Genomic DNA, 20802 nt, shown 5'->3' on the forward strand with positions numbered 1-20802 from the left:
CTCTTTCCCATTTCGATTTCACTATTCTTTCTCTTTCACCACTTAACCTAATCTATACTTTTTCTTTCCTTTTCTCAGAACTTGATCTTCAGGTTTCTTCAAAGCGTAACTACTTCTTACCCCAAACTCATTTCGTTAATCATTCCTTCTCAACTTTCCCTAATCCCTAAATTATTTATTTTATTTAACTTGATTTTCTTTGTCTGATTTTATTTTTTTTGCAGAAAGCGCGTATTCAGATTTGGCTCTTTGAGCAAAAGGATTTGAGGATTGAAGGAAGAATCATTGTGAGTTTTATTTTTCAATTCTTTTTTTTATTTTACATTGGTTGCTTATTAAATAAACTTTAAAATGATTTTGTGAAGAATGAAAAACCTTTAATTGGGATTTTGATGTCATGATTTGTCTTTCAAATATCTTGTTAATAATAATTATGCAGTCATATTTTTAGCAAAGATATGATTGAGTAGTTTATAAGTGTTTATGCGACAAAAACTTTCGTGTTTCAGTTTCATGTTGGCCAACATTCAAAATGGTAGTAGTAACTCGTTTTCCCAATACCGGTGTCAGCCTGTCAGTGTTGTGTCTGGTATCTGTGTTAGTATCCGTGCTTCATAGTTGTAGTGGTAGCTTATAAAATTTCACTAGAAAACTTGTGAAAATAAACTTGTTATTGTTCCTATCATTAAACAGTCTTAAAATGAAAATAGTCTTGAAGGACACTTTCGAAGACCTTGAGACACGCGACACTACCAGTCTAACTTGCAGTTTCTATTTTTTACTTGCCTTTTCTCCTTTCTTTGTATATGGTTGCCGGAAGAAGAGTCTATCCAGAAGGTTTGAAAACCTTTTACTCTGCTTTGAGTATTGTGATTTGGCTTCCTGACTTGAACAATTGAATTTAAGATTATTGTTACGGTTGGTATGAGTTGTGTTTCAAAGGGTAGGAGTTGAGGAAGAAGAAAAGGGCAAAGGGAAACTGGTAGACCAAAGAAGAAAAGGGCAAGTGGTAGAGAGGAAGAAGGGATTTAGTTACGGGGATGGAAGATAGGGAGTGAGGGATAGGCGTTGGCAAAGTTGGTTATAGAGGGAGACTGAGTAGAGGAGATTGGATTTTTGGGTGTAATTGGGCTATTATGGCTTGTGTTTTTGATATGGAAATTGAGAGATTTTTTTTCCTGCATTTTCTTTCAGTTTCATGCTAGTATTTGTCCTTTCCCTTGGGGCCTCTTCCATGGAAACTCCTCCATTTTCATAGATAAGAAGTATTTATATTTCATGCTTTTTGTATGATCAATTCTGTTCTGTCACGGGGAACAGGATTGTGAGCTTTCCAGATTGTTGATTTGTTCTCACAGTAGATTTTCATAGGTGTTGAGTTGCAACTCATAATTTTGTGGTAGATTTTCAATCCTCATAATCTCATATAATCCATGGGCCATTGATTCTAATTCTTTTTTAGTACTTCTCCTAGCCACCTCATTCTGTTTCTCACGAGGTTTCCTTCAATGAATATACGATAACCAGAATTGATATCCTATCAGTTGACTACCAGCCACTCTACATTAGTATGAGCTTCTATATGCACGTAGCCCTACTTAGTATGCATCCGTCTTCCTGGTGACCTGTTTTGATACATCAAAATCTGTAAACAACTCAAGGTGTTGCAGTCCTGGTGAGTGCTTTAATTGGCATATCAAACTTACTGCAAAAGATATATATGGACTAGTATGATATAGATAAATCAGTCTCTCTCGATTAGTCTTTGATATGCTTCTCTATCTAATATCTATCACATCATCAACCTCTGAGATTCCATCTTTGTATTAGTTTTAATTGGAATTCTGCTGATTTAGTACATACTCTCTTTGGGTTATGAGTATACCTTTCTTTAGATCTACAAAACTCAATTGCTAGAACTTTCAAATCCTTAATTTCAAACATTCTGCCAAGTTTTCCTTCAAGCTCATGAGTCATGTGATGGAGCACAATCTTCAGCTGTGTTATCTTGTTGCTGCTATTGTCTCTCTTAGCTTTACACACCTTTTCAACATGCCCAAGCTCCTTGCGAAATCTGCACTGAATATTGTGTCTGTACCAACAAAACTTCTCCTAGTGATTAGGTTTTTTTGCAACTAGGACATGGTGGAAATTATCCACTCTTTTCACTTGCATCCTTTTTATTGCTGCTTTCTTCCTTCTTCTTGCTCTTGTCCTTCTCCTGGTGACTGTATTTCTTGCTTACAACATTTTCCTTTGATTTCTGATTAGCCAAAAAGGCCACTTCTTGTTGATCCTCCATTCTGAATTATCTTCTTTGTTCTGTGGCTTTGTGGGAGTTCACTACATCTGTCAAAGACATTTGAGAAATGTCCCTTGAATCCTCCAAAGAGGCAATCTTTGACCCAAACCTCTCTGGTAGGCTTATTAACATTTTCTCCCCTACTCTTTGATCAGAGAACTCTTCACCCATTAGACGAATCTGGTTTACAATCTTCACTATTTTACCAGAAAAGTCTTTGATAGTTTCACTATCTTCCATTTTACGCGATTCAAACTCCCTTTTTGAGGTTTAGAATCCGCATTCTTCTTGTCTTCTCACTCCCATGAAATTCCTCCTTCAATCTGTCACAAGCCTCCTTGGCTTCACTACAATCTATAATTCTTGTGAGAATATCATCACTGACAGAAGAGTGTATAAGCACCAATGCTTTTCCTTCTTTTGCTAGCTCTTCATTACGATTTCTAATTTGTGCAAGAGTTGGGTTGTTTGGGAGTGGTGGTGGCTGAGCACCATTACTCACTATCTCCGAAAGACTATTGGCTCTAAAATAGCCCTTCATTTTTGCTGCCCTCAACTCATAGTTCTCTCCAGAAAATACAGGAGGAAGAAGAGACAAGTTTGCGGAAGCCATTTCTGTGGGTTCCCTTCCAAAGATCCAACGATCGTGGCTGAGCACCATTACTCACTATCTCCGAAAGACTTAGGCTCTAAAATAACCCTTCATTTTTGCTTCCCTCAACTGATAGTTCTCTCCAGAAAATACAGGAGGAAGAAGAGACAAGTTTGCAGAAGCCATTTCTGTGGGTTCCCTTCCGAAGATCCAACGATCTTTGGTACCACTTTGGCAATTACTTTTGGTATAAAATTGTAGCCCCCGTATGCATGTGTGTAGAGGGAAAAAGTGAAAGAACTTGCTGTTTTTTCACAACAATAATATCATTCACATAGACAATTAGTGCCGTAATTTGTCTTTTGGATGAGTGTAACAAGAAAATACGACCAGCCTAACTTTGGGTGTATCCATGACTCATCACCACCACTCCAAACCTCTCAAACCATACTCTAGGATATAGTTTTTAGTCCATATAATGACTTTTTTGATGTGCAAACTGTTCATTCACCTGATTTGTCTTAAAATCCAAGTGGGAGGTTCTTAAAAACCTCTTCTTTGAAAGTTTGTTTGGAAATGCATTACTCATGTCTAGTTAATAATGTAAAGGCCTGTTAAAATTCACTATTAAAGATAGCAGACTCAAATTGAGTTTATTTTTGTAATTTGGGCCAATGTGTCTTGATAGTTAAATGCACAGATTTGTGTAAAACTCTTCCTTATCAGCCTGGCTCTGTATTTTTCTGCACTTTCATCAGCTGTGCATTTGATAATAAACAAGCATTCACAACTCTTCCATCATTGCCATTCTCCAATCAGATCTAGAGCTTTTGTGATGTTTGTTTGAACAAACACAGAAATTTGTACTCGAGAGAAAAATGAAAAGCTCTATGTTACTTGACAGGTTTTTATATGAAATGTTTTGGAATAGGGGGGAAGAGCACATGCCTCCATGCTTGTCAAACTCTGGAGTCTGGTGTAGTTAACTCAAAATATGCATGTTTACAGCTTTTGATATCAAAATTGAGTTAACTCACTTACATAATCGTTTCCATGTAAACTTGGCAGATTTGTGAGTTTGAGGAGGATTTAACAATTCTACAACGTAATGATTATATTTCCAGACATGCTGAAAATGATTTTGGTTTAGTTTTTTTCTATCTTTCAAAAAGCCCAAGATGCCAGCTGAAAGATAATGCTCTATAGTGCATAAAACAATATCTTATCATTACAGTTGTAGTACTCGACTCCATGTATGCATCTAACATCTCAGTGTGAATGATATAACAAAGGAAGTGAATGTGTTTCATGTAGTCTCGACCCCGTAGCCCCCAGAATAAATAAATTTGCACATTAAAAATCATAAACAAGTCCATGCTTTGGGCGTTCGCATCTAACTGGTTAGCAAGGTGAACAAACCCAACTTTGATAAGTTGAAACTTAGCTCCACTTAGTTGAATTCAGCTCTTACACGGGGAATCAAGTCCCACCATTCTTTGTTCTCTAGTAATTTTGAACCTGGTAATTTATCAATTTGGCAATCAATTTCGGATTTTGGCCTTTAATTTAAAATTCTGATGCTAGACCAGGCCAACCAGGTCTGCCCAACCTGAATCATAAACTTGGGATTTGTTGACTATATCTGAGACTGAAACTATTAAAGAAATTCGCCCCATTCAATTGAATTAAAGCAATCTGAATGTATGTCGAATTATTCTTTGGGATCATTTGTCTTGTTTGTTGACGTGGAAGGGATTAAATAGAGTTAATTTCCGGACAAGATGATCCAGAATTAGCATCAATCATTGTATTGAAGCAGTACTGGAGTTATTTGTGCCTAGCTTTGAATCTACTTGAAAGACATTTTTCATTTCTAACTGACTACTGAAAAAAAGATGTATTTGGATAGTTGGCTAGATGGTTAAAAATCTTGTGATTTCATTTCTAACTGACTACTGAAAAAAAGATGTATTTGGATAGTTGGCTAGATGGTTAAAAATCTTGTGATTTCATTTCTAACTGACTACTGAAAAAAAGATGTATTTGGATAGTTGGCTAGATGGTTAAAAATCTTGTGATTTCATTTCTAACTGACTACTGAAAAAAAGATGTATTTGGATAGTTGGCTAGATGGTTAAAAATCTTGTGATTTCATTTCTAACTGACTACTGAAAAAAAGATGTATTTGGATAGTTGGCTAGATGGTTAAAAATCTTGTGATTTCATTTCTAACTGACTACTGAAAAAAAGATGTATTTGGATAGTTGGCTAGATGGTTAAAAATCTTGTGATTTCATTTCTAACTGACTACTGAAAAAAAGATGTATTTGGATAGTTGGCTAGATGGTTAAAAATCTTGTGATTTCATTTTTATTTAAACAGGGTTTTGACGAGTACATGAATTTGGTTTTGGATGATGCTGAAGAAGTAAACGTCAAGAAGAAGAGCAGAAAGACATTAGGTGAGATAAGTTTCTCAATTTTATGCTATTTGTCTTTGCCACTTATGCATCTTCTGAAGGATGTTATTGTTTTGATTAGGGAGGATCCTTCTTAAAGGAGACAACATAACTTTAATGATGAACACGTAAGTGAAATTTAAATGGCATTTTTGTCTATTTTTAAAGTTTTCTTCTCCTAAATTTAGGTGAATTCATTTTTTGGGTATAATTTCCAGGGCAAAATGATGAGCACATTGGTCCGGTCGTTGCATCCAACAAGAAGGCTTATTTATCTTTACCTTTTCAGTTTAATTACAATATCTCTTGTCAACATGTTGAATATGCTGTGTGAGAAAATATTATGTTGACAATGTGAATTTTTTATGCACCAAGACAAATACTTGATTGATGGTCCTCTTAGTTATGCCTTCTTGTTGGCTGTATTAATGCTCAGATTCCAGCATGAAAGGAAACTAACTGTATTGTGATTGAGAGTATAGCACCATATTATATAACCTTCCTCCATTTATTGTCAATTTGATCCCTTCTAAAAACCCAAATTTATTCTCAAATCATTGTAATGTCAGTCAATTTAGTCTTTGTTATAGCGGTCATGAACTATTTTGATAGTATGTTGTTTTTTTTCCTAAACTTTTATAACAGTAAGTTGTAATTTAGAAGAAGTATTTTTATAATTCGAGGATTAATTTGGGTTTATGATTGAATTAGAGAAATGCACAAAAAGTAGATTTGATCATATTCTAACACTTCTTAAAACCATTTCTTTTTTTAAATTGAAATCCTATTAATTCTATTAAATTTTTGTGGTACCATAATATAGTCATATCCTTTTCCTTACTAGTATCTGAAAAAAAAATTGTGCCTCTGAACTCAGATTCGTATGTATGTTCATCAATTCCTTCCTAGGCTTATTTCTTAAATGTATGAGGTTTTCTTTTTGTACTTGATGTATTAGTCTAGTTAAAGTAGTTGGGTTGAGGTTAGATTCAGCAAATTACGTAACTTCTGCCCGTGCATAAATGTGTTAATCATTTAAACAAAGATCTTGTGGTTAAAAAGCCAAGTAGGTGTCCTGTAAGTGCATTTCAAATGGTAAAACAAAGATCTTGTGGTTAAAAAGCCAAGTAGGGTTACTGGGACGTAGGTTCAAATCTGTGATACGCCACTTTTCAGCACTTAGTATGTGCGAGTCTTGCTGCTAAGCTCTTTAGAACCAAAGAAGCACTTAAACATGTCAAATAGTTAAATTGCTTAACAGTTGTCATATTTTAACTTGAAAGTTGAAAACAGAAGGCATTTTGAGAACAAAACACACGTGCTTCCAAATAAAGATCCAAGAATAAATAATGCAGGGAATCAATAGACTCAATAATGAAAAAGAATAGAATAATTTCTTTTCTCACTCCCCTTTCTAAGTTTCTTTTCCATACACTTTGCTAATGAACTACAAAGAAACACTCCTTAATCATTTTCTTTTTCAATGCTACAACTTTTTAGGCTATAAATTCTTCAAATCTAGTAAGAATCAATTCGACAAAAGAATCTGCTATTTCCATATGTTATATATAGTTGGCAGACTCATCATCCCATTTTTTTTATTCATAAAAATATCATTCGTCAATTGACGGTCGAGTTGTGTTTGGCAATCTCCTACCATTCACAAAGGAACTAAATAGATGCAATGCTCTTGAAGGTTGTGCATATGGTACCATGTGAGCCGCTCCTCTTACGGTCGCGAAAGTCAACAAATTTCCATATTCAGTTACCCAACCTCCGACCTACACATGTTAATTTGGGAACTAAAGTGAATAAAATTTCAAAACCATACCAAATATAGTGCTGTTAAATAGTTAGTATAGCACTTTAACATAGCATATAGCATAGCACAGTTTGAACAAATTGGTATTAGATCTGCGATACACTATTTAGTACAAATATTGTCAAATAACATCTAAAGCAAAGCAGTCTATTGCATAGTGAAATTTAAACAAACTGCTATTTTCCGCGGTCAGCAATTGACCACATTGATCTTTGTGGTTAAAGTGTAAAAAAATAAAATACCTGGCCTTTGTGGAACCAAGCTCCATATGGGACTGTAATCTTGAACTTCAAGTCATGAGCTAGTTCTCGAATCAGTGTTCGAGAACCTAGTAATGGCACAACAGAATCTTGGTCTCCGCTGACATGATTATTTAACATAAATGAATATTACCAAAATGTATAAATTAAATAGCCAATGTCACTCCTTTGTTGAAATTAATTACCTGAAAACCCATACGGGAATATGGTTTTGAACAATCCGTTTCAGAATTGGAAGCATATTAATGTTAGGATCAGTATCACTGTAATTTAAAACACTGCAAGGAAGAAAAAGTGAAAATCAGACATTTGATCAGTAATGAATGACATGCTTATTGTGAGTTGTGACTATAGTATTCAACATTTCAAGTAAATTCAACTAGCAATATTACTTTGCTTGTCAATTTGAAAATTAGTCTCACAAAATCAACAAGGCAAATGATTGCCTAAATTTATAAGATTTATTCAAACCATATCTTTATTTTATGGGAGATTTTCCAATATCAAAGTATGTATTATAATTTATACTTACCCACTGCACATGGACCATGGATAAGGCAGATTGGTACGGTTAGCATGAAGAGCCTTTTGAACCTCAGGGAGGTTGAAGTAGAATCTTCTTTCATAACTCATACAAACATCTACACCTATACTTATTTTAGTCGCCTGCATTAACGAAATAACCGAATTAATTAGGTTAATAAATTCATCAAAAGTTAAAAATATCATCACAAGAACAGAAGAAATGAAAGAGGCAAAAAGTACCATCTTTTTCAATCTCAACTCTTGTTCAACTATGGATGGATAACAAACATCAAGAATCACATCATAGTTGTTTATATAGTCGCCGACAACTTTATTCGCATCGTTCATGGCATCGTTGCATGATTTAGATATATTATGAGGAGATGCAAAGGTATAATCATCAAAATCACAATCATTCGTAATGGCAAGACCAATTTCATCAGAAATCATTCCGTGTGACCAGAAATAATCATACGTTGCTTGTGAATCGCGATCCAGATTGAGAAGGGGGTTTCCAATCTAACAAAGCCAAGGGAAAAGTCATAAGATTACTTTAATCAACTCCCCAAATTTCTTAATAAATAATCAATAGCCAAATATACAATATCAGTCTAAAAGTGACACAAATATAAAGTTACGAGTAAATTAACAAAAGATATCACATAAATGGGTTCTTACTGCGACTCCTTTCGTGTTGAATTTGAAACCGGTTGAATGAGCATTATAATCAAGAATAGCATTAGCTAACTGAGGTATGTAATGTCCTGAATAACATCATAAGTGTTAGTTATAAGACACAAAAATTGATCAAAGATAATAGGAAAAAAACAATTAACAAAAATAGAAAAGACAAACAAAAAGAACTAAGGACATTCAATTTAGAAAATAAAATAAATTATTTCAATAAACATTTTATATTGCAACTAGGAATGATGACATAGGTTATGTGCATGTGCATGTGCATAAACAATAGAATATGAAGTTTAATTATATATAACTGAATTACATCAGCCAAACAGAATATTTTGTAAAACGAGACCAACTTTCGGCAATTTCAAAACGATAAATTAGTTTATTATAATTGGGATCTGATTATTGTGTTTGTTGGACGGACCTGCATAGCTTTCTCCGGTAAGAAACAGATCCCTTGATTTGTATGAAGGAAACTTCTCATACCATTTCAGCAAGAACAAAACCATATCATCGGCTGCCAAAAAAAAAAAATTAAAGAATTATGTTCCTGATATAACTAATAAATCATAAGCAAAAATAATATCTGAAAAGTTGATGTATCTGGTTAAAAATTAAAACTAGATACATCAACTTTTAGATGGTCATTTTGCTTATATTTCATTCCAAATGGTGTAACTTTTTTCTTTAGTATAGATACTAACTACATAAATTTGTTCCTGCAAATTTTAATTCAGTACCTGTGGAGGCATCGCCGGAGTTATAATCGGAAGATGTATTTGAGTATGACCAACCAACTCCAGCAGGAGACTCCACAAAGAGGAGATTGGAAGCTATGAAATAAATATATCATGAATCAATGTACAGCCAAATTATTATTCTCCAATATCAAAACACAAACAAAATTGATACCTCTATTCCAAGACATTGAATTCTTTCGTAGACCGCGTCCATCACCAGTAGGATAAAATGGACCTAATTCAGTAAAGGCACCTCCTCCAATGGAAGAACATCCAGGACCTGAAAAATCAACAAGGCTGCTACTTATTTGTTCTCAATTACAGTAAACCACAGTTTATGAGCCTTATAAGAGGATTTTAAATTTGAAATTGATGCAGCTGTTGTAAGAAATGATAAAAAAAAATCTCTACAGTTGAAAAAAGTATCATCACATCTTTCATAAAATGTATTGGAAAAAACCCAAGTCCTACATAAAATAAAGATAAGGTCTCAAATGAGTTTATAAAGAGAGATACCCCTCACTTTACAAACCAGTTTTGTACGGATGAGTTAGTCCTATGTAAAAAACCTAATATTTATTTAAAAAGCCAAATCACCATTTTTGACCCAAAGGTTCTGTTCTTGTCAAAGAAACATGATTCTCTCTACAATGCAAGACAACAACAAACACAAACTGAATTGTAGGGACAACAAAACACAAACACAAGGACAAATACATGACAACAACCTATACTTTTTTCACCAAAAGACAACAACATGTGAAAAAAAAAGGAGACAGAATAGACTACAAAGAACAGAACACAAAAATTAAAAAAATAAATAAAGCAAAGTAGAGACATCAACAAAGAAAATGAAGAGCATGAATGAAAATTGAGTAAAAAGGATAATATTATAATAATTAGTAGCACCTCCATTGAGCCAAAGGGTGAGAGGTTTTTTGTGAGGGTGATGGTCAGCCTCAACAAAATAATAGAAGAGACTTCTACCATGTTTAACATCAATATCAACATAGCCACCATATTGACTGAATTTAACCTTAGGTTGTCCTGGAAGCCTCACAACCAGATCCTCAATTGGGTACCCTTCAACACCCCAAACACTTGTTTCAAGAAAATTACACAAACATGCCACTGCAATCAAAACCCCATAAAACCAACACTTTCCCATTTCAATTCCCTCACAACAAACCCACCCACTCTATCCACTCGCTAACATGTCATTTAAATAATGCCTCCAGATTCAAATTCAAAATAAAGTACTAATCAAAAATATATAATTACTATTTTTTTTTTTTTATCAAATATATTATTATTAGAGAAAGATAATCTTGCATCGTTATAAATCAATTTTACATCGATAATTAATAAAAATTATTTATTTTATTATCTCACTACGTCAATTGATCGTTAGTGTAAAATTATTTATTGACACTAACATGTTCACTAAACTTTTATTATTATTATTATTATTATTATTATTATTATTATTATTATTATTATTATTATTTTTTACATTTATGATATATTAAATATTACGTTATTTATATTTATTATTATTAAAAAGAAAACTCGCCTTACCCGTTTTGTAGTATAGTGACATAGACTTGACGATTGTTTACAGTTGTTCAGTGTGTTTTTCATCGCCATAGCGTGAAAATTGAAATGCCTTTCGCTGTCTTTTTTTTCTTCTAATGTGAATGTGTGGGTTGTAACTTGTTGCTTTCTTACTTTTAGTCTCTTAGGAAAAATCTCCCAATCTTTTCTTGTCTGGCTTATTAGAAAAGCCAAGATGCTTTCTACAAGGATAATACCATCTCATTTTGATCATGAATATTAAGGTGTTCTTACCATAGTCTCTAAATATATTAAAATAGTACGTACATCTTTAATGTTTTTTTTATAAATTATTTTATGAATTATATTGATCAATAAAAAACATTTTTAAAAATTAAATTAATTATTAAAAAATACATATGACAATCAAAATAACTAGATTTGTTTATAATTTTTATTAATTCAAATATTACTGTCACATCGTCTCACACATTAAGTTATCAAAATAATTATTTATTGTTTACTCAATACCAATTAATCTCTTTCTTCGTTTCATTATGTATGTTTTATTCAATTTTTAATATAATTTTAATTATTTATTTTTAATTTAATTTTTCAATTATTATATTCATTGTTCAAAATATTAATTTCATTTTAAATTTATAATAATGAAAAATATATCAATAGTTAATAAATATAATTAAATAAAATAATTATTTAACTTATTGTAGTTTTTAATATATATACATAAACCTTAAATAAAACCTTATTTTCTTGATTTTATGTCTAAAAAAATATAATTAGTAACGTATGGTTACCGCTCACAACATTAAAGAATTAATATAAAATCATTTTTGAAAAATGAAATTATATATGTATAGAATATAGATTAGGGCCATTAGGCTAATAAATAGATGTACTTTTTTATTTATAATTGAGGTAAGAGGAAATAATAACAGTTATTTTAAAGAATTATCTTTATTAAATATTGTAATATTTACCATTTTCATAAAATACAAAATAAAATATAATAATTTGAAAGTGTAGCATATAATATTAATTAGAGAGTATAATTATATAAAAAAAAAAGTATTTTCTTTATTTCAAGGAGATTAAGGAAAAGCCTAAGTGAGAAAGAATGTTATTTTTACTAAACTACTTTTATTAATTATTGGTGTATTTATTATTATCATCAATACAAAATGAAAAATAGTGAATTAAAAGTTATGCATGTAACATTAATTAGAAAGCATAATTGGAACAAAGTAATTAATATTACATTAAATATTGAAATAATAATTCATTTTAGGACAAAATTTATTTTGAAAATGGGTCATCATTGTGAGATAAGGGGAGTAATTAGTACTAAGTTGAAATTTAAAATAATATCATTTTAAGATAATTTATTTCCACGTACATGAAAACAATTGGTTAAAATAAACGGAGGGATCGCTTAATTGAGTAGGTGAAAAAGTTCTATGATTAAATTGGCGATCACATATGGTTCTAAATCGATTAATGCATCTAGAAATGACTTCCTCAACACTTGTTTGATCGGGTAATTTGTTCTAACCACGATCTTGTGGCTTTGGAAATATGGTTGGATGTGAGGTGCCATTGTAACTACTATCATGGCTAGATGCTCAACTTTTTAATATTGGACCTCAATACATTTGAACACCTTGTTGACGAAGTAATTGAGATCTTTTCCCCATCTATTTATTGAATTAGTATAGAACTCATGACATTTTTGGTAACCGACAAGTATAGGTAAAGTAGAACTTTTGTCTTCGGACAAGTTAGTATTAAAAGAGAGACAAAAATTTGCTTAAGCTTGGTAAATGCGTCTTTGCATTCCTCTGTCCATCTAAGTTGACCTCCTCCTTAGTAAAGAATTGAAGAGATCGTTCTTCGACACATGACATGAATTTGATAGTATTGTTATTTTTCCAATTAACTAATGCACTTATTTTTTATACACATGACTTCTCATCTCAATAGTGGCTTTGCACTTTTTAGAGTTGACCTGGATTATCGTATTAATCAGCATAAAGCATAGAAATTTGTCGGCTTGGACCCCAAAGGAGCACTTAGTTGGATTTAAGCGCATATTGTATTTGCAAATCGAGCTTAATATTTCATCCAAATCCCTTTGATGGTGCCCTTCCTAGTTAGTTTTTACCACCATGTCATCAATGTACAATTCAAGATTTTTACCAATTTTATTAACAAAGGCTTTGTCCATTAACCCTTGATATGTAGCTCTCATGTTCTTTAGTTCAAAGGACGTGAACTTGAAATAATAACTGCAAGTGTTGGTCACAAACATTGTTTTGCTTGCATCTTCTAGGTCCATCCTAATCTAGTTATAGCTTGAGTGCACGTCCATGAAGCTTAACATTTTATTGTTGGATGCACCATCGACAATCTTGTTTGCGCTTGGCAAATGATACAAATCTTTTGGATAATCCGCATTTAGGTTGGTGAAATTGACACACATTCTCCACTTTTCATTTGAATTTTCACAAGCATAACATTTGTCGATTATATGAGTTATTTTATCTTGAAAATGAAGAAAACCTCCAATAGATTTTTTACTTCCTCATCAACTTCCAATTACCTCTCATCACCCATACGCCTCTTTTGTTGTGAGATTGGTGTAGGTCCCAGTTTCAAGGTTAAGCGGTGACGTATTCTATTGAGGTATATGCCTAGTATATCTATCGTGGTCAAAGAAAAGAGATCAACGTTATTTTCTCAACAATGTGATGGTTCGTGTCTCTTATTCAATGTCAATTGTAGTTCCCAACTTAGTTGTCTGGTTTGACTTGGTTCCAATATGCACTTTTTTGGGATCTTCAACCGAGGATATTTACCCTTTGGCCTACTCCTCTCGAGGGTCAAGGTCTACAAAATTAATGTTGTGGGAAGTGAATCTTGGGGGATGATTACCTTATGCATTATTCCTTCTTGCCAGGAAATTGTCTTGATAACATTGTTCAGTCATCTCGTGGTCTTCTTTCAACACCCCGACTCTTCATTCTATAAGAGGTCCTTGAGGGTTACGTAAGTGTGGAAAGGACATCGCTTAGGGCGTTAAGTGCAGGCCATCCGATGATCATGTTATAAGATGATGGGGCAATAATTACCAAGTACCTTACTTCAATTGTTTTACCATTTTTCTCGCTGCCAAATGTAGTTTTTAGGGTTACATAACCCTTGACTTGGACTTGTTCTCCCGAGGAACCGACCAACAAACCCTTAAAGGGCTGAAGTTGTTCACTGAATAATTGTAACCTTTCAAACACATCTCAGTACATGCAACGTCTATAGCGGGATACTGTTATAGATGGTCTACTAAAGACCAAATTTATTTTCAAATTTCGTTGTTTGATAATGTAGAACCACTGTATCTAACCGTAATCTTGACACGCTAATTTTTTTACCTTTCCATCCCCAACCTTCTAAAATCTCAAAGGTCGTTGATGGCTTCAATTTCATCACCACCACATTGATTTTATTGTATATATTTTTAGAGGAATGGGTGAAAAAGAAAAGAAAGTTTAATTTTATTTGTATATGATTAATCATGGTGTCACCTTGAATGACATGTACTGTATCACTTCACACGTTAAAATACAAATCAATATCGATAGAAATTCATCAAGATGACTGGACAAACCACAACAAGGTGTCATTGTTTCATGGAGTTGCAAGCGCAATGGTACCATTTTGTAGTTAAAGGATATTGCATGTATTCAATGACCAATAGTGCACTCGTAAAAACACAATTTGTAGTGTAAAAGTAACAATGATTGTTAGCAATAGTAATGACAAGATTCACTTTTTCTAATGCCAAGAACTGGCCAACAATAGGAATGTTGATGAAACAAACTTGGAGATTTTGATAGAAATTATTTTTTAGAAATTTTTAAGAAAAGTATAATTTATTTTGTGTTTGATTAAAATTATAAAAAGAGATTTTATATTTCTCTCTCTTCTATTAAAATTAAGTTTCTTTCAAAACTAATCAAATTAGTTTTTCATTTTTAATATAAAAATCATTTGAAAAAGACTTACACAAGTATAATTAAAAATCTAAAATAATTTTTCTGTAAATAATCTTAAACAAATGCACTCTTAGCATTTCTTTTTTTCATTTTTTTATATTTTGTTTTATATAAATAAATAAAAAATTACAGTTGTCAATTTTGATCATGTATGATGGATCGCCTCCTAATTTTACCTTCTCACCCCCTAAATACAATACTAGAAGTTAGAATCTAGTAAAAAAATCGAAAAAATAAAAAGGATTGAACGAACATTCACCTCTAAAAAGAAACTTAAACATTTTGGTTTGGCTGAAATCTAAGTATGACTCTTATTTTATGCACTCTGCCCGTTTGTTAGTTTGAAATGAACTATAAAATGTTAGTATAACATAATTCTAGCGAAAAGACCGAAGCACACATTTCTAGTGTGCTTAGTTGTGTACATTTTATCATGTTTGTAGTGTAGTACAAATTTTTATATAATTTTTGATTCAAAAGTGTTTATAAAATTTCATTAATAATTATATCATAGATACAAATTGAAATATCAATAAAGATATGATGACTTGTTATAGATGTAATTAACCTTACTAGTGCATGAGTCGCCTCATTTATTTGTATAAGGACTAACTATATCAATAAATTTTTATATAATATGTTTATACCTTTTTAGATCTTTTTATCAATAATATGCCATGGTTTTAATCAAATATCAAGTGCTTCAAAAAATAAAATAAATGTTTAAATAAACCGAATAATAAAAATAAGAAATTCATTGTCAATTTCCATATTAGATATTTTAAAATTTGAATTTTGAAAAAATTGTGTTGTTAAGAGAAAATTTGTAAACAAATAGATTATACTAACATTGGTAGTTAGTTTTGGCAATCCTATAATTATGATGTAGATATAATTGTAAATTTTAAAAACCATAATTAAAGAGTAAATTTGTTCAGAAAAAGGTCCGATTAAAATTAGTTGTAATTAGTAGTTAACTATTAAGTGGCAATTCCAAAGGAATGTATTTTTTAATAAAACAAAGGAAGGGGTAAAATCATCTTTCTAATATAAAAATGGGTTGATCCAAAATGGACCACTATTGCAACTTGGTCCGAAAAGCCGGTCAACTCGAGCATGACGATCCAATTTATTATCTGTAGAATAAAGTTATGCTATATCTTGCACATTTATGAGTTTATCTTGAGTTTATATACACAATAAACTATTCCTTTTGTTTTTAAGATTCTAGATGTCAAAGTCACACATATTAAATACAGAGGATTAAAGTATTGCGAGTTTGAAAAAATTCAAACACATTAAATGTCTCTACAATTTTTTATCTACATTGAATTCATTTAAAGTTTTTGAAATACAAAATGTGCCAACAAAAAAAAATAATTGCAATCTCAACAAGATAAGTTAATATATGGAACCACCTAACAAACATTTCAAATACTAAAATCACTTCTAAATAAAACCCCTAATAATAATCATTAGAAGAACCATGGCAAGCACGGAGATTAAGCTACCATTGATTATGATCATACTCAAAATATGTAGAGTTAGCCTTAAACCACCAACAAGAGACGAACTTCATTCAATCAATTAGATAATTCAATAAATTCTTATTACGACAAAAAATCCAACTATTATTTTCCTTCCGAACTATCCAAATGTATATCATCCAAATTACAAGAAGTTTCAAGTGTGAATTTTTTTTCAAAAGATGTAAACCACAAAATTATTGAATGCGATTGATTACACTCTACGAGAAAGCACTAAAAATTCCTAATCACTCTAGAATTGTGTGCCAAACTTGACTAAAACTTAAAAAAAAAATAAGATATGGTGTGAAGTTTCTTACTTGCCACAACCCACAAAACTAAAAGTAGAGTTGTTGAACAAAATGACACGTTTTGCTAAATTAACCTATATGGGCACCCTATCATTGAACAATCTCCAAGAAGATAAGAAAACTTTTATTGGTATCTTATTATTCCAAATGAAATCATATATCGATGATGTCTAAACCTCGTCATCATATGTAAGTAGTTTGTATGTATTTTTGACATTGTACACCGTCCCATGCTCAAATCCCCACATCTACTTGGCAAAGACATATTAGCCACAAAAACACAAGAGTCCCTTACCAAATCCTCTTCTCAAGAAAGGAAGTGTCTACCCCCACCTCCACCCATTCCTTTCAACCCCTACCATAAATTAGTCATCTCCTCCTTTTAGCAATTTGAACTATATTTATGAGACAATTTGTTTCAGTTCCTTATAGTTACAAATTAATGTTTGTCTTTTCTTTCTTTCTTTCTTTCTTTTTTTGACATTAAAATACTTAATTCATATGATATAAATAAAGACCATCACCTCCAATTGTTTAAGCAATGCAAGAGCATTCCCATAAGGATTTAACACTAAAAGTTAAACCAATTAATGCATCAACTAAGGAAAAAGACACAAGGATAGAGAAATAAAGTCTACTTGAAGCATTGAAAAATAACCTGCAAAAAAGAGAAATAAAATTTAGACGGTATTAAGGAGAAAACTCTAATATAAGAAGAAAAAAAAACATTATTAATTGAAATTGATTACGAATTAATGTTTCTCTATAGAACTTCATATGTGAAATTTTAATTTCATATGTTTGATTTATTATTTTATTCTTAAAATAAGAAGCTGGTTGAAATTTGAACTAGAAAGAAAGCGATTAAGAGAACAATATTTTAATAGAGTAACAGTATCTAATGTCTTTGTCTAGATTCTAAAGTCAGTCATATTCATTTTGATGTTTAGTTGGACTACTTCAATTTCAACACGACATCATTCCCAATTAATTAATTCTTCAACACTGGTTAATTAATCAAATAAAAGTACTACATTATTAACATCATTATCTTCAAATTTCAATCTTATTCTATAATAATATTTTTGGCAATGCCGCCAAAATCATAGACCACAAAAATCCCATCCAAGCCGTTTTCGTATTGTCCAGAAAAACAACATCAATACTTAAAAGTTAAAATGGGTGAACCAAAAGAGAGCACATAAATAAATGATTGACTATGTATTCTCTCAATCCGGATCACTAACAACTAGATATTGATGGATAACACATCTATCTTTATGCATATTGTAGATGCATTTTTTTTTCTTCTTTTCAATTTCTTGTGGATACAAATTCCCAATATCCACTCAAAATTACAAAAACATATTATAGAGGTAAGATGAATTATACTCAAAAAGTCACATTAAAATTTATATTTATTTATTAGTATTGTGTCGGATATATTGTTAGTCATATAAATTATTAAATTTTGATATTAACTAATAATTATTTTCTATGTCATCGTGATATATTAATATTAACATCAATAGTACAATTGTATATAACAAAATATTATAAATTAATATCAAAATTTATATATATTATCAATATAATAGTAGCTTTCAGTTCAACAGTTGATTTAAAAAAAAAAAATTTATACGACTATATATTATTGAATATATATATATATATATATAAAGCAACATTGAAAAAAAAGCTAGGGTGGCCCGAGTTCCTATAGCTTACCCATATCACAATTCTTCATCTTGCTATATTTATACCGAAGGTGATTAGTTATAGACTTTCTTTTGTATAAATTTTTATCAGAAAATTGTAATATATTCTTCAAAAATCAGAAAAATATAATATATGTATAAATCTTTTTATTAATCAATAAAAAATCTCAATACATCTCTTTAAAATTTGTCATTACCTTTTGAAACACCCATTTTTCGCATAGATAAATTCAAATCAACAATTTGTTCTAAAGGTAGATAAACCTTTTTATAAAAAATAAATAAAAATTTCAAAACTAATTTAGATAAAGTAAACATTAAAAATAATATTTATATTTTCAAAACAAAGTGAAAAGATAATTTTGGCAATTAAGATCAAAATAAATCTCCTTCATAGTGTCAGATTGTGCCTATTGTTGTGGGATTCGAACATTTTTTACTCCGTACGTGTTGAATGTTTATTACACAGAATATATATATCCTCCAAATGTGGAGGATTTAAATCTATCTATCTATATATATATATATATATATATATATATATATATAGAGAGAGAGAGAAAAATTAAATTAGATTAAAAAAATTATGTATGCCAATAGAACATGTTAGATAAAAGATTTGATGATATTATCACAAACGTTGAATAAGAATTTTGATGAGTAAAGGTTGAGCACAAGAATTAAAAAAGCTAATCAAGTTCTGATTTTTAAATAAGAATTAAATTAGCTATACATACTTAATAATTATATTTAAATTTATAAATATAAATAAATTGAGCATAGGCAAATTGAGATATATGGAACAACAAATTTAATTCCAATAATATTTCTAGTAATCAAAGTTGCAACGAATGATTCATAAAGTTACATATGAAACGGTAGTACTCACAACAGCTTCTATGTCGTATTCTATGAAACGACAGCCTTATTATCGTTACTATCAGCTATCGAAGAATTTGAGCGTGGAGTAGTGGTTGATGAGCTACGATGTAAACGACAACGGAAAGAACCTTCATGTGTCGTTGGAGAACACAAACACTGAGCTTTTTGCAAAGATGTTTGAACACTACCCCTTTCACTTGTTGGTGATGTTGAAATTGTGAGTTTACTTCGAGATTCATATCTAGATGCCATGATGATGATGAGGAGGAGGACACGATTTGAATTTTGAAGCTCCAATTTGATTACGGAAAATCAAGAATCTTTCTCTATATATAGAGAGGGGTTAACATCAATTGACACCTATTAGTATAATTTTTTTTTTTTAAATTTAAAATTATTTAATATATTATTAACATAAGTCAAAATTAACATCTCATTAATTTTTATTAGAAGAAATAATTTTAGTACATCTCATTGATATAATAAATTATTTAAGGTGCAATAATTATGCATCGATCGTCGTTCAATATGAACCAACCATCTTACCATGTGTATATAAATGAGTAAACCATCACTTTAGTCTATAAAAATATAGCACGCTTTCACTTTAGTTCATGATTTAGTAAAAAATTCAAATGAATTTTAAAATTTCAAAATGTCAGTCATGGACAATTTTAGATAGTAAGTTGTATCTTTCAGTAACTTTTATGGTACTAAATTATATCTTTAAAAAACTATTTTCAGCATTCGAGAATTAGTTTGAAGTTATAGCTGAATTAATGATCAAAATGACAATGTCTTAAACTTTCAAGGATGGAAATGATGGTTTACCCATATGTAAATTGTAAAATCTCTTTTGAAAAAAAAACTACCTTTTACTCAATTTTTATTAGACGTCGGTGTAAAATTTGTTTACATTGATGATGTGTATCTATTTTTCACTGCAAATTAATGTCAAATTTTTTACATATGGTTTATGTGATAATAACTTTCAATCAAACGGTGAGTTTAAGAATATGGATATGCAAATTACTAGAGGTGTCATAATATGAAGTTTGACAGTGTGGTGACAATTGACCATAACCCTCGATGATCAAATGAATAGTGGATACTATGCGTACATCAAGGGTGGTTATAATATATTCATTCACAAGTAGGGGTGTCAAAAAAAAAATTAAAAATGACTTTTATAAAAAAATTTTCAAAATTACTTTTCATTTTAATGGATTAATAAGAAAAAAGTTGAGTGCACCTTAGCTTTTTATAATATAAAATGAAAAAAATATTAACTCGTGTACTTTCTAAAAGATTTTTATTTATATATATAAAAAAGACATAAATGTTAGTAAAAT

General features: G+C 30.8%; 2 protein-coding genes and 1 long non-coding RNA gene across 3 annotated transcripts in view; 1 reads left to right on the forward strand and 2 right to left on the reverse strand.

Annotated features, from left to right (window-relative positions):
* Positions 1–5870, forward strand: part of LOC101514094 (uncharacterized) — a 6121-nt gene extending 251 nt beyond the window's left edge. Inside the window, exons 2-6 of the mRNA XM_004490578.4 lie at positions 79–105; positions 225–287; positions 5277–5355; positions 5435–5480; positions 5571–5870. Of these exons, the coding sequence (XP_004490635.1) occupies positions 79–105; positions 225–287; positions 5277–5355; positions 5435–5480; positions 5571–5580 (225 nt within the window). The 3' untranslated portion in view covers positions 5581–5870. The remainder of the gene's footprint in view (positions 1–78; positions 106–224; positions 288–5276; positions 5356–5434; positions 5481–5570) is intronic.
* An 857-nt stretch (positions 5871–6727) lies between these two features.
* On the reverse strand, positions 6728–10616 carry LOC101514639 (serine carboxypeptidase-like 42). The gene is made up of 10 exons (XM_004490581.4): positions 10299–10616; positions 9562–9669; positions 9390–9482; positions 9074–9166; positions 8638–8723; positions 8200–8478; positions 7967–8100; positions 7620–7712; positions 7417–7534; positions 6728–7133 (listed from the first exon to the last, which is right to left on the reverse strand). The coding sequence occupies exons 1-10, from the start codon at positions 10555–10557 to the stop codon at positions 6966–6968; spliced, it is 1431 nt and encodes a 476-aa protein (XP_004490638.1). The 5' UTR covers positions 10558–10616; the 3' UTR covers positions 6728–6965.
* Positions 10617–16591: 5975 nt separating this feature from the next.
* LOC113785393 (uncharacterized) lies at positions 16592–19941 on the reverse strand. Its single transcript, XR_003471461.2, has 2 exons — positions 19458–19941; positions 16592–17508 (listed from the first exon to the last, which is right to left on the reverse strand). It is a non-coding gene; the product is annotated as an uncharacterized lncRNA (long non-coding RNA).
* Between the last annotated feature and the right edge of the window lie 861 nt (positions 19942–20802).

Source organism: Cicer arietinum, chromosome 2 (assembly GCF_000331145.2).
Source record: "Cicer arietinum cultivar CDC Frontier isolate Library 1 chromosome 2, Cicar.CDCFrontier_v2.0, whole genome shotgun sequence".
NCBI lineage: Eukaryota > Viridiplantae > Streptophyta > Magnoliopsida > Fabales > Fabaceae > Cicer > Cicer arietinum.